The 22877-nt window shown below is 35.9% G+C and overlaps 1 protein-coding gene across 5 annotated transcripts in view; it reads left to right on the top strand.

The window, feature by feature from the left end:
- The first annotated feature begins 479 nt into the window (after nucleotides 1–479).
- col16a1 (collagen, type XVI, alpha 1) overlaps nucleotides 480–22877 on the top strand; it is a 101137-nt gene continuing 78739 nt past the window's right edge. For all 5 annotated transcript variants that reach the window (XM_015371546.1, XM_015371548.1, XM_015371545.1 and 2 more), the window contains exons 1-2: nucleotides 480–638; nucleotides 11892–12032. In XM_015371546.1, coding sequence (XP_015227032.1) covers nucleotides 11957–12032 — 76 coding nt within the window. In that variant the 5' untranslated portion in view covers nucleotides 480–638; nucleotides 11892–11956. The remainder of the gene's footprint in view (nucleotides 639–11891; nucleotides 12033–22877) is intronic.

The following is a 22877-nucleotide window of genomic DNA, read 5'->3' as shown; positions in this document are numbered from 1 at the left end:
TAAATTATTCACATAATGCAGCAGCAAGGAGCTCAGTAATCAGTATTTCCCACCTTAATATACTGTAGTGCTTTAACCCAGGCAAAATGGAAGCAAGTCCTTTTCCCCTCCAGTATGCCATGAATCACACAGTAAGAGGTGAATGGGGTGAGGAGTAGAGGGTAAAGAGGGGGTAGAGACCCGGAACAGCTCAGTGGGAGATTAAAGAGATGCCCCTGGGCTTATTTTCCAGCATTCTGGACAAGGTGATGTCACTGCACGTTTGACAACAGGGTCTCCAAAGCAGACAGGGGAGAGAAGCAGAGGAGAAACAGAGGGAGAGACAGAGTGGTGGTGGAAAAGAAACTGGAAGGGAGAGGGGCAAACAGATAGACTGAGAGGGAAAAAAATTATACGAAACGGCTCACTAGGGAGGTAGACTTTGCAGCAGCGGGAGGGGAGAGAGGGAGGGGAAAGTTGGACACAGACAATCCCAGAGCAACTTTTCTTTTCTTTCTTTTTTAAGGAGGACTCAAGGAAATACAGGCAAGGAGAGAAAAAAAAAAAAGCTACACCGAAGTAAATTTGATTGCTTGGCATACACACACATACGTCGGATTCATGTTATCAAAAAGTTAAGGATAAAACAGCAGACTAAGGTAAGTTTTTAACATTTAACTGGTGAGAAAGTTGCTTGAAGTTTTTTTTTTTTTTTTCCCAGTAAAACAACTGTTCTGGCACTGATAGTAATGAAAGCACAATTATAAGGAGTAATCGTACTATTAAGGTTTGCAAAAGAATTTATACTGATATTGTTTTTTCCACACATTCTTTCAATCTTAAACCACTAACATTAGTATTATTTTCAGGGATTCTCTTCTTGTTTTATTTGACACACTAAAAGAAAATACTTTATAGTGGAGGGAAACGAAACAGATGCGTGTTTTTGTATTTATTGTTATTTATCAAATCGCTCAAGTTCAGACAGATTGAATGGAGTCTCTATAACCATTAATTTTCAAGCCTTCCCAAAAAATTCAGATTTTTTTTTCTAGGGTTGGTTATATGTTTTCAGCAAGCATAAAAGCTTTTCTTTCTGAATTGCCCTATATTTTTTTACTTAATCGCCACACCAGGATGCAGCTAAACATGTATGGCATGGATGGTGATGTTATTGCATCGCAAAGCACTTTGTAGGCAGGCTAAAAGTTCAGTTGAGGCATCATCTAACCTGATCACCTTCATCTCCATGTTTTGTTTTGTTCTGCTTTTTAAGTTTACCTAAATAACTTTTTACAGTGTACAAAGGCTTTCTTTAGACCCCTCACTCCTCGGGCACTGGAGCACTGTAGATGTTGATCTGGTATGTAAATGTATAGTTTTTCCAACAATTATTAATGAGCTAAAATACCTGTATGATGCACATTAACTTTATTATTCATACAAATCAAGCAATAGGTGGTCACCAATTTAGCAAAATCCCACTGTGAAATATGCAACATCAATTACCTGTCACACATTGGAAATAATTATCAATAAAATGTTGTTGAAAGAGATTTATGGTGCTACCTTTAAAAAAAACGCAGATTTTTGAACTACTATAGTAGTATGGTCCTTGGAAACAGTGATGGTGATTTTCCCCTCAGCCAGGCCCAGACACAACTCATAGCCAGCTGACTTTAAAACTTCCTGGCTTCAAGCCAGCACCCTGAAGCATGGAACATCTCTTTTTTTTCTCCAAATTGGCTTCATGTTTATCCTTTATTATCATGTTTAAGCAAAATGAGAAGGCTGATCCGATTTTGAACCCTTGCGTCTAGATGAAAAGGATTATCAAGGAATCTGGAAAGAAAACTCTGGGGCAACATCTGCTTTCCACATTATTGAGTTGCTGGATACCCCACATCCTGTGTGCTCCCTTGTAGTTCAATACACATACACACAAGTACACACAAACAACGCCAATAAGTTTAAAATTCATCCTTACAACTTACCTCTATTCTCTAAAGATTTCTGTTTTTTACATTGTAGATTACTTATATCTGTATTCCTGCAATTTGTTCTCAATTCCAGACTGTATTACATTCTGTCTCTTGCATTGGGCATTAGGAATATAAGCATAAACTAAAGGCGTTTGATCATACCTTGTATGGCTTTGGCTCATGACCAAGCAGGTCATGTCATCAGAGTTGGCCTCAACTTACATCAGCACTTTTGCAATTGGATCCTTTGGCAGTGGATCTTTAATGCTGCCAGGAGCGGATGTGAAAAGTATGCTTATGTTTTACAAAGAGCTACTTTTGCTGTTTCGTTCTCTCCTCAAGTGTAAAATGCATGTAGAAACTTGCTTTATTCTGTCTCTTGAATGTTAGAAAAAATGTTTGAGGTATTACCTTTTTTTCAGGTCAGTAGATACCTGGAGTGTCTTGAAAGAGTTTAAGGGTTTCTTGCTTTCATTTGTTCACAGTTCAAAGTTATAACAGGCTTGCACTGCACTCCCAGGTTTGGTCTAAAACATGTCCAAGGACTTTGAATCAGGAAGACTTTTAAATGTTTTTTGTTGCTTTCTTTTGAGAAAAAAAACTGTATGACTGCATGACAGGAAATGTGAAATAATACAAAAAAGAATCTGTTTTCTATTTATTTTATGAAAACACTTAAGCATTGTGATGTAAAAAAAAAAAAAAAAGTTATTCTGACCTTTTGCTGGTGAGTGTGCAAACAGATATGCATATTTTAAGATGTTTTAGAAAACAGTTGATCAAAGAGCACCACAGTTGGGACTAAAAAGCCGGTATTAAGACAAATTGTACAGAAAAATCTAAATTAAATCTTTCATAATCATAATAATATTCTGGACCATACACAAAAGATATGAGAAAGCAGGGTACATGGAATTGACATCTATAAAAAAAAATGCATTCCTTGTGAAAATATTTTCTGTGTTAACAGTTATGCAGAAAGCAGTGCCAGGGTCAAACAGTGCAGAGAAGCTCCCTATGCCGTGTGCTGCAGTGCAACTGGAGTACAGTACTGGAAAGTTTGAGCTGCAACAGTTTTAATTGCACTTTTCTTATGCAATAATTTCTTCCCCTCAGATTCTCTCAGTATAGGAGCATTTTACTTGAGGAAAATCATTATTTTTTTTGTTACTATGTACTTACCCTGAAAAATCTTGAGATGGACCTCTTCGACATCTCTAGGTAGATTTGGTATCTTTTCCACTGAAGCGCAAGACTTTTGGCAGAAATGTTGCTTCATACCTGTGCCATATGGCTTTGGCCAGATAGGGGAAGCTTAAAGCATACTTCACGTTTTCATGAAGTCAGATTTCCAATTTCTAGACTGATTATCCATACATTTTCTGTCACGCTTATCCCTGCTGGGGTCATGAGGGGTGCTGGTGCCTATCTCCAGCTGTCAGTAGGTGAGATACTGTAAACTGATCATAACTCTCTTAAGTTTATATATCTTTGACAATATAGCTTAAGATTTCTCTCAGGTTTAAATCAGAAACAGATGACATTTATAATTTCTTGGACTTACATGGAACCCTGCTGGGTAACATATGTAAGACATTTTTAAGGTACTTCTTAGTTAGGATAAACACATTTTTTGTAATAATTTGATCAGATCAAATAGAGAAATAATGAGAGAACCAAGACATTTTTTTTCTAAGTAATTACTTTCTAATGTACATAGAAATTTCTTTTTTGATCTTAAAACTGAATAGACCACTATACACAGGATAAATAAATACAACTGAGTAAAAAAATACAAAAAATTTAGTAATTTGAAATGTAGATTAAGAGTCTCTCAAATGACTAAAATTGGTGAAATAGAAAACTAAACATTTTCTAAACAAAACTTTTCATTTGCTTTTATTACTTTAGGTGACATAGGATTAAGCACTGACTGATATTAATGGTGGAGGATGTTTTTTTTTCGGGTGGATCATCTAAATAAGCTGTCCTCCTAATTGTCAATCATTTTGGTGATATGTTTACTTAAGGCTGTACTACATGCTCGTCCCCATTTTCACTTACCGGTGGTGAGTCTGGCATATTGCAAAAATTGCAAATCTTCTTTTGGAAAGAAAGCTTGTATGAGCGATGCAAACCTCAACTTTTAAACAGAGCGTGCACAAGGAGAAATGGGCTTGTGCACATTTAATAGGCGTTCCCTCTTGGGAACGGGTACAAGGTTGTGCATGTGCAGTTTTTTTTTTTTTTCAAATATACTATAGCTTTAAAAGAAAAGTCTGGTCAGCAAGGAATAATCAGTGGCTCATTATTTATAACTAAAAAGAATACATTTGCTCTTATTTATTGAATTTAGCATTAATCAGTAGAAAAATAAAAGCAATATTTTTCGACACACTCCCTGAGTCCGGGAATGGTCTTTTTTGACCAAATATAGTACCACCTCACTCCTGACATCTTCCGGCAATGACGTTCCAGTGTGGTAAGCCTAGTGCCATTCTCCCCGCTTTACAAGTATAATCAATGGAAACTACTGGACACATCTGCAGTCACAACAGTTATTTAAAATTTTGAGAGGATTTGCGAGAGCTATAGTTAAATTGACAATGCCCATGTGCATGGCAGTTGGATGTTGTTTTACATCAGGTAAAAGTGAAATTTTTTTTTTATTATTTCACCTTTCCAATGATCCTCCACGATTGAGCCATTAGATTGCCATCTTGAAGAGGGAGCATGCCATTGAACTTCTGGCCAGAGAAAAAACATGTCATTAATCCGTCCCTTTCTGCTTCACATAGTGCACTGGATGCCAACATCATGGATAATAGCATGTTATGACAAACACCAGACTTTGACCACACTGGGACTTGGATGTATAGACCACAAGGGTAGTTGTGTTCATTACTAAATATGCATGACTTTGTCATTGGTTTCTGAAGAGGCAGGGCATTAAAAGTTATTTTGACCCTTTTTTTGTTTAAAGAAAAGTGCAACTCATCGGGGAGAAACCAAAGCATGGTATGCCTTATTTCTTTTTCATGGATTAAATATGTCAATGACAAAAAATAGGTAAGTAACTACAGAGTTTTAAGATAAAGCCAAATTATCAGATATGCTTGTCTCACTATGGTCAGCAAAGACCTCAGCTGTACCAAAGGCTTTTAGAAAATACTTTGTGAACTGGCCAGACAGAAATAAAAACAGTTTGTAGGTTTTATCTGTTGCAAAACCTCAACATGATTTTCAGAAACTATAAGTTATACCCATACTAAAACCAGGTGATGTAGTGTGATGGTCTGGAGCTATTTGCTGCTTCACGACAGAGAAGACATATCAAAACTGATGTAACCACAAATTTTAATCCACATAGTACTGAAAGAGAATGTCTGACCACCTGTAACCTTATACTGAGGTCCACATGGTTTCAGCAGCAAGAGTGTTGCTCAATTCACCAAAAGTAATGGCTTAAGAGTAGTCTTGTCAAGCCAAGATATAAAATGTAATTTAGATGCTGTAGTGAGACCTTACATAACCCTTCCATTATATCGGCTCTATAATATATCTTATCACCAGTTGTTAGAATAGAACAGAATAGAAAATCCCTTTATTGTCCAACAATACAGAAATTCTGGTGTTTGCAGCAGCAAAAAAATTATAGAAAAAGTAAGAATAAGAATAGTGATGAGTTAAACCATAAAAAAATTAAATGCTTTACTGTAAAGTGTTTTAAATATATAGATATTTTGCGTCCAGGGAATAAATATTCAATACACAGGTATTGGATTTTTTTTAAAGTAATGGATATTTGAACATAGCAGCAAAATCAGAGATGTGCAAAAAAACAGCAGCATGTTACTTAACTGACTAAGGTAGAAACTGTACAAAATCAGCATGAATGTAACAACTTATTGAGGTTGTTGTGAACACTAATTGTTATAAAGTCTTATTAAAAACACTCATTGAGAGTTTTTCTTCACCAAGGGTGGAACAGCCAGCGGTTAGGATTGAGGCGTCATCATTTCTTCATAAGGGCCTGACTGTTTTTAATAGCTGTTTTATTTAATAATACTATTTGTTTGATGATTTGCAACATGTAGGTGTGACAGAGAATTATTTGGAAAAGTTGCCCATGAGGGGGCAAACAATTTTTTATAATAATATTGAGCCATATTTATTATATATACTGTATGGCTACAGACCTCTAAAAGCTCCTGCCTTATTCCTGCAGCTAAGCACTTGGGTAATACTAGCATTTATTCTGTGTTTTATTATTTTTGTTACTAATGCTGAATGCAACACAATTTATGCTATTGAAGTTTCACTGCTGAAAAAAAACAAAAAATAAAACAGCCAATCTTTATGCCCCATTTGCTAAAATATGCCTTTGATAGTATTTAGCCCAATCCACCAACATTAGTTATTGATAAGTATTATCATTATGAGCTTTTTTGATGCAGTCTATTTTAGAAAAAGATTTAAAAAGACAACTGACACGATTAAAGGTAAATTGGATGTCGACAATTTGGGTAAGCAGCAAAGAGAGATTTGTATTACTGTGTGTCACAATTACCAATATGCTCTGCAAAAAAATCATACAATCAGAGCAAATCCATTGATGTCAAAACAGCTGTATTTAGACATCCGCTTCTTTATTTCACTTTGGTTTAGGCATTTACTTTGTATGCAACAATATTAGGTAAGCAGAATGTGTCAAATTAGCATCAAACTGATTGACATGCTTGACAGCGTTTCTTAACAGATTATTCTTTGAAGCATCACCATGCTGGCTCCTAGCTTCCAGCTAGTTTTCAGTTCTGCTTGTCTTCCCAATAAAAATGTTCACTATAACAGATTGTAGTGCAGTAGAGTTTACATGAGAAAATATAACCTACATTACGATAATGAGATTGAAACAGAATTTCACAATTTGCAGGACTGTAATTGTTCTCCTTTACTGTTTCTTGCATTTGCAATTTTAGCTTTTTTTATTATTTATTTTCTTATGTTACTTTTATTGAATGTATATGAGGGCAATGTGTATATTCATTTTAACCAGAGAGACAATTTTCTGTTCTCTGTATCTAAAAGCAGGATGAAATTTCAGAAATATTGCTTTGATAAAGGCTTACAATTCAGTCAAAATATTTCAATATATTAGTTAGGCTTCAACAGGATCAGAAAGAAAATGAGGCAGAAGAGACAAAACAAATGCAACTATTTTGATAAAATAACACTTAAAATATATGGGATTTTTTTTATCCCTTACACCCATATTAATGAGAACTCTTACCTACAATGACAGACAAATGAATATGCAAGGATTTAGACCATGGATAAGGGGTAGTGTATTTATTTGTCTGGAACTGAAATAGACAGTGATGGACAGGTGACATAAACTGGGACAAATTGAGACTTTCTTAAGTCAAAACCAATTTTGAAGATTCTTTATATATAAACACATTTTTAAAACTACTCACTACTTAAAATACCCTGGATTTCAACATGAGTTGATGCAAAAAATGCTGTTTTGTGTTTTTACAAATAAGTCAACTCAAAAAGCTGTTTTGAAAAATCTCTAGCTATTGTTATTATCAAGTCAAAGTTTGATCAATATTAGAGTTTTAGATTTTTGCCTGGTGTACTAAGATCATTTTAAAGCTTGAAAATACAGATTTAAGAAGCTCAAATGTTGACTTTAGCCTCATTAGCGATTTACGGGTTGTATGATTCTCACAGTGCATACAGGTCTTTAAGCAACCTGTAGTCTCAGCATCTTTCCAGTTTCTAAAGCGTTATCCTTATACCTGTAAGCCCATCATTACATGCCAGTGTGCTCAGTTTTTCATAAATTATGTACGTATAAATGAATAAAAGGGTTAAAACATGGTGAGTTTTGAATGTTATCAAGTGAGATAACGTTCGACATATAAATATCTTTGTTTATTGAAAACTTAAGAAAACATTGTATTAAAACTTAAATATAAAGCCTTCTTTTAAGGCACACCATGAAATTGTTGGCCACTAGGGGCGCTAGACTTGTAACTTTTACGTCTAGTGCCCCTAGTTTTTTTTTTTATTTGTAGCCTGCAAGATTTTTCTACCTTTTTTTTTGCTTCTACTACACATTGAAAATAATAACAAAAATGTATGACTGTATACTAGGAGCAAAGTCTTAACTTACCAGACAACCAAGGACAATTGATGTTTCATCCCGCTTCTTCTTTCAGCCTGCACCAACAAACAAACTCCTTTCCATGATCGACTCTCGTTTTTCCTTGCACATTATCCATTTTATATTTTCTCTTTTCAGCCTCCTCAAAAGGTTTACTTTTTTTTCCTTGCCTCATACAAGACCAGTTGTTGAGCAGGTCAAAAAAGGGGAGCAAAAGCCATGACTATATATGAGACTGTGGCCATAAAGTGATACGTTCTTCCAGGTCACATGATATAGCCAATAAAGGTGCATCTTCTGCCAACTTACACAGTCGGTTTTTCAAGAGGGGAGCCCCGCTTTTAGCACTGATAGTGTCAAGTGCTGTATATTAGCCTGAAAACTCATTTAGAAAATAACTCAAATGCATCGACTCTTTGGTCACAAAGTCTGCAGTGTGCCTTTAATGTGATGAAATTCTGTATTTAATTTTAACTTTTATACTACAGAGTATTTCATTTTTATGCTATGTTAGTTGTTTTCTGGCACTATTTTCTGACTAAGAAGAAAGACCCTTTTCTTCACTGTGATGTGAGACATCTTGCTGTTGAAAAGCCTGTTTTAAATAAGAAAGAAAAGACAGTTGTTGTTACTGTGTAGATTAAGCGATAAACACCATGGTGCTCTTCCTAACATCACCACTCACTGATTAGGGACAGTGGACATCTTTAACGGGTATAGTCAAGGTAGATGGAAACTTCTTTTCCTAGGACAGGAGGGGGCTTCTACTCATAGTGTTGAATTTATGAGGATTACTCAGGCATGCGTAAATAATGCAAAATAGCACTTTAGGAAAAAGTTAGATTAAATATTAGCATTATAACATATTTAAAACTCAAAAGTAAATTTAGCATGTTATTACATTCAATCAAATGTAATAATTTAATTACATGAGAGGTTTTTGGATACAACTTCCAACTGCGGGACCTCATTACCATGTTTGTATCTGCGTGAATTTATAACATTCTTCTTTTTGAATTCTGTCCAAAAGATAAGGTTGAAAGCAGGCGCAAAACGGCGGCAAAAAAGGGGGAGAATAAACTGCGACACAACTTGTCATTTTAATCTTAAAAAGACGAAAACTCTAGAGCAACATGTTTTGAAAAAATGATTTCTGTTTCTTCTCTGTGAATAATGTGTTCCATGCTGTAAACATCAATCATGGAGCTTGGTCATCTTTTATATCCTCAAGAACTTGTTTTGAAGTTGGGCTGAGGAAAATCTGTCATTACTTTTCTTCCTCCATTAGCTGAGTTCACAATGGCTTCCATCACTCTCTCGACACCTGTTTACTAGGCTCACAGCCAGACCTTAGGGCAAGCCTAGCAGCCTAAATCCATTTTGGCTTTATATGCAAAAGCAACCAAAGAGTGTGTGTGTGTTATATGTTTGCGTGTTAGGGAGATGTACCCCTGGCAAAACATATTAGGAAGTCTATTAAACTGTATTGGATTCAGGCCAGATAATAATAGAAATCTTTTCCTGCATATGTGGGCTCCAAAGACTGGATGCGTTATGAATTATGCTCTTTCTGTGAATCTTGTTATTATTGTGATCAGCCTGCATGAAGCCTGTAATAATAGCTGAAACTCCAGATTCCTCAGAACACAGCTGTCTGCGGCTTTTGATTTAGTGTCCACTCATCCAGGTGCAAGAAGAAACTTGATTTCAAAGTGTCTCGTCGCTATTTCCTATTTTTTATTGCTTGAAGCTACTTTCACCAAAACAGTGTCCAAGTTGTCAGCAGAAAGAACTCCCAGATAAACAGATATAACATGATTATACAGGCTCTTGCAAAAGATCTTGACAAAACAGAAGTGAGAAACAGAGAAAGGACGCGCTGTCAGTGCCCAGACCCACACAAATACTGAGTGATGGCGTGTATAGGCATCCTCCATATTTCAGAGTGAACGCAGATAGGTCACACTAGGTAGCATTCACAGCCTTGCTAGAGAGCACATTGTGTATCCCCTTGAGGGAGTATATTGAGGTTTGTGCTTTGCAAGGACACTATCTGCCTGTGTGGTTTCCTTTATAGTCCCCTTTGCTCAACTAAACAAAGTGAAGTTCGGGGTCCTTACACATGCTGAGGTCAAGATCAGGTCGCCTGGGATCTGTTTATGCAAGTCAGCATAGGCGTGCTTATGTGCATGCCTTCCTGAGCTTGTTTAAGACAGAGAAGCTGGCCTGTGAGTGGGGAGGATCACAGAGATAAAATATAGCTGTTATTTACACGTGGCATGCTTTTAAGTCTGCATATTTGCATATGTGTGCTTGTTGTATGTCTACGTGGAAGCATCTGGTACAACATAACTCTGACTCAAATGGAACAGTCTCCAGATGTGTTTGTGTGTTTTGGCCCAATTGTCTGTTTGACTTCAGACCCACCATTTTGATTTTATTTAACTATGTTTACTTCAGTTTTTCTGCTGTCCTTTAATCTTAAGACATTAGATAATCAGAGTACCACAAGGTTTAACTGTCAGTGTAATGTTGTTCTTTTATGGAATGTATTTTAAGTTTTACAGAAGAGATAAGCATGTGCAGATCTTCAAGGAAAAATCCCTTTCTGTGTTCAGAGTCTACAGAATAGCTTTCCAAACATCTTGGGGATCATTGGAATGTATTTTGCTAAATGTGAAGTCGACCTTTTTTCATCTTCTCGTTCAGCGGTAGATTTTATCTTGAAACGTATCCATAGATGCCATTTTTTCTCAGTCTATTTCTGAGAAGTGGGTGTTGAACACTGACCCTAACCCAGATAAAAGAACCCTGAATAGCTTTACATGTAGCTCTAGGGGTTTCTCTGATCTCCTAGTTGAGTCATTGTTGCCCTTTTAAAAATAATAATAAAAATAGACCTCTCTTTCAGGTTCTGAAAGGTTCACCTCTATTCAATGTTTTTCCACACTCGCAGACTATTTCTCTCACTGTGTGTTGCTGGAGTCGCAAAGCCTTCAAAATGGCTCTGTCTCCCTTTCAAGATGGATAAATGTCAATGACATTGTTTCCGGCATCTTAGTGAACTTTTAAGATGCCTCTTTATTTAATCCATATGGCCTGAAAGGTTGTGTCTTGATTCTACATATGCGGCACTACAAAGACCACATAGTTTTTTAAGTTAATATTTTTTGAATAGATTAGCAAGCTTTCACAATCAATTTTGACTTGACAAGGAAGAAATTGCTTATTTTACACATGACTGGGAGAAACTGGGTATCGCTTTCCTTTATAAATGAAATCATAATATTTTTAACACATATTTTGTGTTAACTTGGATTTATTGTCACACTGATGTCACAATTGAATAGTGTAGAATGAAACATTGAAGTTTGATCTGGAAAAAAAAGGAAGAATTAAAGAATCTGTGAGGTCACAGATAGCTTTTTGCAGCACTATATTTACATGCACATGCATTCGTGTGCTCTTCATTCAAAGGGCAACCAGATGGACAGGATAATGACTATGATCAGACTTTTGCAGAGTTACACTTCTTAATGAGGGCCATTCTGGTTAATTCATATGCCACTAACAAAGCCTGCAACATACCACATCATTAACACATCAACTGTGACTGACTCATAAATATACATCAACGTGTACTTAAGAGTCTGGCATAATGCACAGCTGTCGGTGGAATGAGCAGACTTGGTGGTGAACTGACAGAAAAAGAAAAATGTAACATCGTTGACTTTGACTTTTTTTCTTATGTTCCCCAGTCGGCTGGAAGCAGAGGCAGTGGGAAGGAAGGAGAGGTGTGGGCTCTTTTCAGAGGGATTCAACCATGTGGCTTCTCTGCTGTTGCTTGAATCTGCTGCTCATCAGTTTAGGATCTTGTGACACATTGATGACAAAAGAAGGTGAGTCTAAACATGTTCAAGTCTTGGATTTTTATCTGTCAGAAAATGGAGCAGTAAAAACCACCAAGGTGTGTTAAAGTGGACCCTAAGAATTACCACCCAATCAGGTTTTTCACATTTTGTTACCATACAACAACAAACTAAGCTATGGTGCAATTTTATGTTATCAACTGACACAAAGTAATACATATATTGTAAGTTGGATCTTTATAAAATATGGTTTTAAAAATGTATCATAAATAGGAATCTACAAATTGTGAGTGTTTTTTAGTGTTTTCAGTTTTACTCTAATATCCCTAAATAGAATGAAATACAATAATTTGTCTTCAAATGTGAGCTAATTATTGTGTGTAAAATTCTATCCTCATAAATATGTTATGTTTTGCGCAGTTGCAAAACCCTGGTGACAGAATCTGTTAATGAGACAACTAAGCTTTTTGGCTTATATGCAAAGCATGTTGTGTTAATTAACACACCATTCACACTGTAAATATAATTGTGGCACTATCAAATTGTGAGGATGCATTCTCCTGCAGAAATTGATAAGCTAATCAAAATTGATATGAAAAACATTCAAGCTAAAAGAAGGGACATATTGAGGAAAGCAGCTGCAAAAGACTAGAGACTGTGGCTGGATCAGCACTTTATCTCCCAGCAGGTCGGCAATAGAATCACAGTTAAGGATAAAATGGATATTTGGAACAAACTATGTTCATGTATTTAAAGTACAGTCAAAATCTAGATATTCATCCAATTAAGAATGTATTACAAAATATGTAAGGGGCCTTTCATTGAAACTGTTATTAAGGCTGAATCTGAGCTATTTTGCAAAGTAGAGACATGCCCTAAATGACTTGCAATTATAATTCCAGCATGATATACAAAATGTTAGCTCAGGGTGGCATTGACAAATCTATATCACATTTGTCTTTTATTTTTTTCAAGAAAAAAAAAAGATAAAAAGAGTTCCTTGACACAAGTTTGTTGTAATTTGACAAGATGTGAAGATTTGTAACAGGATTTATTTCAACTGTTATCAAAGCCCTGCACTAATAGTATGTTTATTTTGCACCAGAGCACTGATAATTTTAGTTCTGAATGAATGGTTTATAGTACTTTATGGAATAGAAAGTTTCAAGTGTAAAAGGTTAACAAACTATAATTCCATCTAATTTGTAACTTTCTTTTAAACCACTCTAGCCATTGATTTTAGAATCACGATATCAGCCATTGAAAAAATCCTTCAAACTACATTGGTGACTGTTGGGGAATTGAAGGAAGTGCCAACATAACTTTCTGTAACTGTGATTGATCTGTTTCCTGGTTTCTGGTCATTTAACCATTTTATTATTATTTTCTTTATTTTATACTATTTTATATGATTTTATTATTGTTGTTTGTTATTTCTTCTGATGCCATTGATATTTCCCACTTAGAAGAGACATTTTGATCTGAATGAGGCTTTACTTGTTTAAATAAGTATTTTAGTGTGTATTTTCCATTAGTAAGTTGGCCCCAGTTATCTCCATCAGTCATCTCAGGTGCTCTGTCCAGCTTCGCAACAAACTTTTAGCTATCAGTACAGCCGTAAGCACTTGTCCACATTCCAGGTGAGGCGCTGCTCATCTCTAACCCACCTAATATCACCACTCAGATGTCGGTTATGTTGAGATTGGCCAATAGGAACACAGGCCCACCTATGACAACATTTTCACATGGAGAGAATACTCCAGAATCGAGAGCAAATACTAAGGTTTTGAGATAGGGAAGAAGAAAAGTTTTGATAGAGCAATCTATATTTGATAGACAATCTTTTCAATCTAAAGAAATATCTTTTTTAAGCTCTTGACAAGCTTTTGAAACACTGGCTACTCAGCTGTAGAAATAGGTAGCATATCCTTCACGACATACTCATCCACCAGCATTCTCACTTCTCTTGGCTCAAACATCCTCACCTGTGTTCTGGAGAAATTAAATTTTTTTTTTGCTAACCACACATTCTTCAGACTTATTGCTGGTAAAGCTAAGTGTATGCCTGACATTCCAGAATCTTCTAAAATGCTAGCATATGCTCAACTTTCCATGTATTTTTTTAATTTTGGGAGTATACATAGAGTATTCATAATAAGTCCAAAACTTATGTCCAATGACAGCCTAACTTATGCATAACTCATGGCAGCGTAATGCCCATGAAATGTCAAAAGCCAGTGTCCTGAGGGGGGCAGCAATGTGCCTTAAGGCGCCTTGCCTGCATAAAAAGATTTTCTTAGATTGCAGTATTAACCTAACTGCTGTTTACCGCACCATCCCAAAAGAAAAAGAATAAATAAATAAATAGAAAAAGAAAGGAAGAGGGTTTGCAGTCGCTGCAGATTCAGCATCATGTCTGCTAGGAAGTTCGTTGGTCGTGGGCCTGAATGCAGGTAGGATCCATCACACTCACCTTCGCAGTCATCCTATGATGGGGATGAAGTCTGGAGCGGAACTGAATTTTTCCTCCTCTGAATCACCTTTTATACCAAAACTCCACCAATACACCATTATGCAATAGCTGTAAGTTAGAAACATGTTCAGCAGTCGCCTGGGAAACTGACCCATAACTTATCCAATGTATGCCAGCTGTTTTCTCAGATTTTTCAGGCATACGCTGCCTAAATTGTCAAGATGTGACAGGGGCTTAAGAGGTCGTAATCCTCAAGCTTAATGTTGCTGTGCACGCTCTCTGGTGTTTCTTGTGGTTACTATTATATTTATTTCTAGCCATAGACAGTTTGCTCATGTGCCCACCAGCACACATGGTGCATTTTACTGTGGTGCTCTTATCCATTTCAGTGACATAATCAAAATAATGGGAGTATAGCCCCTTGGAAAACGTTGAATCGATTGTACCACCACCATTCTTCTTCCTCTTCTTCTGGGCTTGTAAAACTGTATTCTTCTTCTGTTGCTTTTAAAACAATCCTCTTCTTATTTTGTTGTAAACCTGTCTTCTTCCTCTGTCTTAAAACTGTCTTTTCCTGATATAATACAAGACCCTCCAAAAAAATGTCTTCTTCACCCCTTTATTAAGCTGTTGGCAGTGGGTTTTTCAGTTCAGATTGTTATGCGTTACCCACCTTAATAACTGAAATAATAAAACAGAAATTTAGTTTGTACCGGGGTATATTACACTGTTACTTGTGTAATGCCTCAACCCCAACATTGTTTGTAACTAAGAGCAAAGTCAAAGGGTATTTATCAATATCTTGACGTCCAAGTCAATGATTCTCACTGCAAAAAGCAACGTTTTCCTCTCCAAATCGGATAGGAGGTGTTTTAGGCCCAGATGAAGGCCCAAATCATGATGGAGGGACTATGTCTCTCGACTGGGGTCGAAACATCTCCAAGTTTCACCAGAGGAGTTAGAGGTTGTGTAAGGAAAGAGGAATATTTGGGTATTTCTGCTAACACTGAGGCTACCAGGCCTTGTCCCAGAAAAAGCAAAAGACTATGGGCACAAGTGTAAACATTTCCTGCTAGAGTTACCTATCTTGCAATAACTACAAAAGCATGTCTGTTTGTGCCTGTGAATCTAACCTTACAATGAAAGCCCTGTAATTACAGCTCATCTACTGGTTGAATACACTGAGGTTGGGATGGGAGTGTAAAGACCTGCGTTTTTATTATGTGTGGTTGTGTTTCCCTCCATGATCCATCAATCATTCTTTTGTTTCATTTTATGTCAGGGAGAATATATTATTTTTAAGTGCTTCCATTTAACTTTATCTAAAGCTTTGTATACATTTCTGTTCTGGCGAAAATGTGCATTCGTCTCACCATATGTTATGGATTGCCTTTGTGCGAAAAGAGACAAAAATAGACAATCCATGAATCAAGGAGGCATACAGGTAAAGAGAAATCCTTTTTTTTTTTTTTCATATATTTTCTTCTGAACTGTCATACTCCCTCATCAGGTTGTCAGTTTGTTCTCCAGGGCCCGTTCTGTGATATCACTTGAGGGTACGGGTTAGCAATCCCCTGGAACTTTGGAGCTCTGAAGGTAGCGTTTGTGGAGGAGATGGTGCCCCTTGGGAGAACATAGTTGGAGCATTTCAAAGACAAAGTCAGGTTGCAGTTCCCCTGAGTCTTCCCCTTCAGTAGTTGAAAGAAATTGCCTTTTCTAAAAATGCAGCTCTAACACTCTGTCTCGGGAAGTATCACACACACAGTATTCCTGTCCCCTAAATTATCTAAGTATCAGTTATTTTGTAATTTGATGACTGTTTTCCTGGATAGCAGATCAGTATATGACTTATACCTCAAAGTTGAGCTGGTATTGGGAAAAAATCTGATATGACATATCAGCCAGTTTGCACAGCAAGAAAAAGAAGGATTTATGTATTGATTTGTTTTGAGTCTGTTTCCTCCTGTCTTTATGTTAGCCACAGAATGATTTGTGCTGTCTGGTGTCTGTGAATTAGAATTGTCTCATTTGTCAGCACAGAAGTCAAAATGAAAACAGAAATAGGGATTTAAAAGTCTGAATAACGTCTGAGAAGCTGGAATGAAAAGGTATTTTTTGCATATAAAAAAAAAGATCCTCTCATCCTCAATGTTTTGTCCTATAAGGGAAGGGTTACCTGGAGATAAATTGACACATCCCCTGTGGTGATCTGTTTCTATCAGTCAACATTAAGTAGTCTGACCAGGAGGTGATGCTTCTCTTTAGATCTTAATGTCCACAAATCATGACAGAAAGAATATTTTAGTACAAATATTGATGTTTAAAAAGTAATTGCAGAGGACTAGCCAAGAACCAGCCAAAAGGCCCATCAAGGAAAGTGGGGAAATTTTGAATGGAAACTACTGTAATATTATCTTATTCTCTTCTTCTAGAACTTTATAAACCTTCGTTTTCTAAATTCATACCCCATACAGCTCCACAGTTATGTTCATGGAGCTGAATTTTGCACCATTTTCAGCTAACAGCGTCTTCACACGTGTAATCTTTATCTAGACTTCCCCTTACAGTTGAATTTTTTCAATATTTTACCTTCTAAATATTAACTTGTGTCCCCTGTGTAGTGCTAGTTATACAGCATGAATAAGTGTGTGCAGTGCACTGACAGTAAATCAAAGAACTAGCAGGAACTGCAGACATAATTTTCAGTTTCTCCACACGATTTCACTAACTGATCCTCATTCAAATTAGATGTGGAATTATTTTAACATAAAACTACTGAACTGTGTAACATCAGATGTTCCTTTCCTGGTATCTTCAAGCTTAAAGAGCACCTGAGGTAACACTAAAAATGCTAGAAAGCTATTCTTACTCCACGAACACTGATCCCTGAATATCATGTCTTAAAGAAAAGAGATTCGATCAGATTCGATGTAATAAATGTATTATTATATCTCTCCCATTAACGGTGCATAACATGATCTGCAAATGCCATACGATAGGGGTTGGGAATGGACCTTTGTATATCATTTCAACCTCTGTGAGATATATGAAAATAGTTTTTTTTAACCTTTTTTCCAGTAACCTAGTCATATTCACTTAACACCATATAAATAGTAACATAAAAAAACAGAGAAGGGTTTGTAGACATTGTGTGTTGAAATTTTATCCCATATCTTATAGTGTAGGCTATGTTGAAAGCATATAAATGTGTATGTGATGAGTCAGTCTAGGTCCATGTGATAGGAGTTTAAACTAAAAGCATTTGGGGGCATACAAGGGGAAAAAAATGAGTTAGCTCATCGCCCTGGAGTGCTACGTTTTAAGCCTCTCCACTTCACTGTGCTGCAACTTTTATCTCTTGGGGGAAAAAAAGGGGAAAATGTCGACTGCCATTAGTTCAAAGGGGCAAGTCTAATTCAAGCTGTCAATCCATTCCACTTTCCAAAGCAGCTTTACATTGCTGAACATGACAATATTGTTTCATTGCATCAGCAGCTATATCATCGAGCGTTCCTCTTTCTTTACAATATTGCATTGCCTGACCAGATATTTTAGGGGAAGACTTTTCCATTTACCCTAGCTTTCTGCTGATCAGCAGCACTGGCCATTATGTAAAGGTGCAATTTTAAAAGTTATTGAATAACTTTCATCTTCTTTCACATAGAGTCACTGCTCATGTTTCCTATGTAAAATCCCCCGCTTTTAAATGACCAACCCAAGAAAGGAAAGAAGTGAAAGGAGTAAATCAGAAAATAGACAAAATAAGCAATAATACAATGAAGGGAGGACACTTTTGACAAATAAGAAGATCATTACATTTAAAAATACAAATATTGTGTGGTTGCATTCTAATTTGGAGCCATCAAAAACTTAAATCTAGTCCCTCTTTTAAACAGAAGAAAAATTCTCTAGGGGAGAGTGGGGTTACTTGAAGCAATTTTTACAACACTGTCCACAATGGAAAGTGATGCACCATTAAAACCAAAATATATACATTTATTTCTGGGTTTTTACCATCAGTAAAAATGCTAAAACTATATTCTTAGAAGAAACCTTGCACTCTCTTATTGGATATTAACATTCTCAACCAAGGCAATTTACTGTAAAGGTAGCCCCTGTGTTTCGATCCTAAGTTACCAACGTCACCAACTAACAGGTTGGCACTCAAGTGGTGAGGGTTTGTCCTTGTCAAAACACTTTACCTGCCTTGCAGGCTTTATAATGATGGTACAGCTACATTTATGTCAGTCTATCAGAATCAGTGGTGATCAGCAAATGGATGTTTGGAGGCAAATGTTGGTGGAACAAAATTTAATGCAGAAGAACTATGGTGGATTTAGTTTAACCACTGGCTCAACTTACCAGAGGTACTGTACTTGTTTTAAACTACGCCCACTAACACCACAAAAAAACGGGAAAAAAAAAACAAAACAAAAAAAACGAAAAAAAAAACGACTTAACTTAGCATTTCAGGGTAATCATTAGATGGTTTAATGGTTCATATAGGTAAAGATGTTGGTCATTAACATGTATAGCATTCATATTTAGACCATATTTAGTGACCTTTCTTAAAATCATTACAATGAATTAATTTTTTTTTTATTGAATCGAATGTAATTATCAAAATTGCTAAAATGCACAATATTGGTACAATATTTACTCTGACAAACAAAATAACTTTTTTTTTTTAAGAAAACATACTAACCAGATCACCACATGCCCTTATAGGTTGCAGGGACAGTGGAATTGAGGGTGCCTGCAGAATGTATGGTCATGTTTTCCTATTTACAGGCAGTGGGTCTATACTGTATACCCAGTGTCTTATCTTATTCAGCCCTCCCGCACTGAAAAATGTAAACTGAAAAAACACTTCAGAACAATGTATTTTTTTACATTCACCTAAGTCATTTAATTTATACACCTTTCAAAAAACAGAGTGAAACTCAAGAACTAGTGTTTTACCTCTAAACGATATATCATATCTAGGTTATCTCTTAACATTGGCAAGACTTATAATAATAATAATACATTTTATTTGTAATGCACTTTACATTTAGAAAAACTCTTCAAAGTGCTTCAAGTCAAATCCTCATAGAAATCATCATTAAAAACTAAACCTCATTGTAAAGTACTTATGAATAAATAAGTCAGTGGCATCATTATAAAAGGTTAACAGTTGTAAGTTCTGCTAAAAAGAAATGTTTTTAATCCTATTTTAAAAGACTAGATAGTCTGTGATTCACTCGGCTGATCAGGGATTCCATGTCCGAGGAGCAGCAGAGCAGAAGGCACGGTGGCAAGTGGTGCTTAGCTTAGCCTTGGGGGAGGAGGAGGTGGTTTGAGTGTTTTGTGCGGCGGGATCGTGTTGTAGTGAAAGGGGTGAGCAGTTCTTTTAGGTACAGGGAAGAGGCTCTCTCAGCAGTTAACTGTATGACTGCCAACATAGCATCATTACCTGCTTTGGCAAGGCTTAAACACAGTGGAGGTCGAAATCAGCAAAAATCATCTCTTTGGGCAACATTCAGCTACTAGAAGGATTCTGGCATAACCATTTCTACATACTTTGAGCTAATTGGCTTGTCAACAAGCACAAAATTTGCTTTGATAAACCCTTCAGAGAAGGGGCTCCAATAATGCGGTATATCCTACGCCAAACTGGTTAAGTGCTTTGCATTTGCAAAATCCTAAAATTAGGATTTGTCGTTTTGCCTTATTTAAAATCAAGAACTTTCTCTCTCTGGTGTAGTTAACTCTACAAGTTTAAAAGAACATCCATTTTGATGTGGTTGCAGCTGGAAGAAGTAAGGCATATGCTTTAAATACATTTACCCGAACCAACTATGTTAAAACACATATTTACTAGTGTATTTCAATAAATATTCATCCATCCATTTATCCATTTTGTCCCACTTAGTCCTGTTCAGGGTCGCAGTGGGGCCAATGTCTATCTACGGTAGTCTATGAACGAGAGACTGAGTACACCTTGGACAGGTCGCCAGTCTGTCCCACGGCAACAAAGAGACACAAAGACACACAACTGTGCACACACAGTCACACCTAAGGAAAATTTTTGAGAAGCTAGTTAACCTAGCAGTCATGTTTTCTGGACTGTGGGAGAAAGCCAGAGTACCCTGAGAAAACCCATGCATGCACTGGGAAAACATGCAAACACCATGCAGAAAGACCCTAGGCCAGGAATAAAACGAAGATCCTTTTTGCTGCAAGGCAAAAGTGCTATCCACTGTACCACCCAAACCATAAATATTCACTACAGTTAAATTACTTTAAATCACAACCATGACCGATAGCAGTTTTTTTGTGCTCTGTTTATACATTGGTAAGCATACCCATTGCCTGAGGGACAGCTAAGTCAATTAAATTAATCCCCCAGAGTGAATGCTCATTAGATTTCCATTAAAAATTGGTGGATTATGTCTAAAAATCATACCTGTTGTTTAAAGACAAAAAGTAAGCAAAAAAGGGAAGCTGATTTGTTTTTATCTTGCAAAGTCAGTATGTTTTTTTTTATGTTGTTTTTGTTTTAAATATTTGGATAAGATATATAAGTGAAATAATTCTTTATCCATTCTGAAAAACCTTCTACCTTGAAAAACGAATGGAAAAATGTTAATGCATGTTGGCTGACCAGAGGAAAAGTGTTCATGGAGCACAAGAATGTGCTTCAGCTGATGTGGACTCTATGGTCTGAAAAGTCTTTGTGTATTAAGATATCGCTTTACATCTCACTCTGTTATTGCCTTAATTTTCCTCTTTCATCTTCTCTTCTGGCATTTATTTTCCCTCCATCTCCTCTGTTAACCTGTTTAAATTTTCTGCCACCCACTTGCCTTCAGCCAGAATACCCCTCTGTCTGACAGAGCTTTCATCTTTGCTTTGACAGATGGAAATAAGAGGGTGAGAAAAAAGCAAATAGGAAAGTAAGAAAGCAGAGTAGGAAGCCAAAGAAGGTAGATATTGGTGTCTTTTGATGAAAAAAAAAAAGAAGTATGTGGACATAAAAACAATGACAAACTATTGTTTATTGGAATTTTTCTGTTTTTGGCTGCATTTTGTGCTTATTAAGGAAAAATCAGTGAACCTTAAAAGTCATGTGTGAGTTTGTACTCAGAAGACCCCAAACCTGTACTTGATTTCCTCACTTCATGTCACATAATTGACCATTTGATTACATTTTTTTTTTAAACCATAATCTGTAATTTAGTAACAACAGATTATCTGTTCAGATAGAATGGGATGTGCTTTTCTTTGAACAAGGCTTTCTTTAATTTGGAAGCCTGTGTGAACAGAATGTGCGGCGTCTCAAGTGATTGTGTTGATGTGATGTAACTTAAAATATTATTTCTGCTTCAAAGTTCATGCATTTCAAATGGGTTTAATGTGAGAATAATTTGCACACATCAAATGTAGAGTTGTTAGGCAGCAGTAATGGTAGACTTACTTTTTTTAAGACCAAATCTATTTTTTAAGAAAAAAAAAATAATTATATATATATATATATATATATAAATATATATATATATATATATGCCTCTTGAATGATTAATTGTGAAGGGAGAGTTTTTCACCTTCAGTAGTTCACTGATAGTGATTTTCTTTATGTCTATAACTTATGTTATGTTGTTTTGCTGTCTTGTTTGAAGTAGTTTAAACCAACAGTTGACCTTCTAGTATCGTATCACTCTGCCAACTTAAAAACTCCATACAATTAAACCTGTAAATGTCACCAATTAACCAACCTTGCTTGCATCGTTTACTTCCAGGTTGATGATTGTCAACTGTCAGCTTTTTCTTTTTCTTCATATATATTTTATAGTTATGCTAAAGTTTTTTATTTTAGTGTTGACAGTACTAATTATATTAATAAAGCTACTAAAAATAGCCAAATCTCTGACCCAAAAATTTACACATATACCACAGTTATTACAACTTATACAATTTATTATAATTTGTTTTTTCTGGAAAAACATTTATTGATAACAATTTGTCATTTTTTGCATGTCTGAATTACATCTGTGCTAATTATTTAATGTTTTTCAATACCCCCCTTGGACTGTTTCAGTAAAAGCCCATTAATTTAATAATAATAAATAAACCCTCTTTTATAAGACATTTTAGATGAAACTCGCATTTTTTTTCTTTTGTACCCTGTAGTACTCAACTATCTAACCAGAGATACGTTAGAAAAATATTATATTTGATGCTAAACATTCTTTTTGAAATGAATGACATTAAAGATGTAAAACTATAAAATAAATTTCACACTGTAGCATCAACATCTCCAGCTTTCAGTCTGGTACATATAGAGACCTTAATAATCGAAGTTGTTGTTGAGACGATCAAACGGTAGAGAAAAGTATTTAGTTTTATTTTGGGTCATCATA

The sequence above is a fragment of the Cyprinodon variegatus genome, unplaced genomic scaffold (assembly GCF_000732505.1).
Source record: "Cyprinodon variegatus isolate N-32 unplaced genomic scaffold, C_variegatus-1.0 Scaffold60, whole genome shotgun sequence".
Classification (NCBI taxonomy): Eukaryota; Metazoa; Chordata; class Actinopteri; order Cyprinodontiformes; family Cyprinodontidae; genus Cyprinodon; species Cyprinodon variegatus.
The sequence above is the reverse complement of the archived record's forward strand: the minus strand, read 5'-3'. Positions and strand labels throughout refer to the sequence as shown.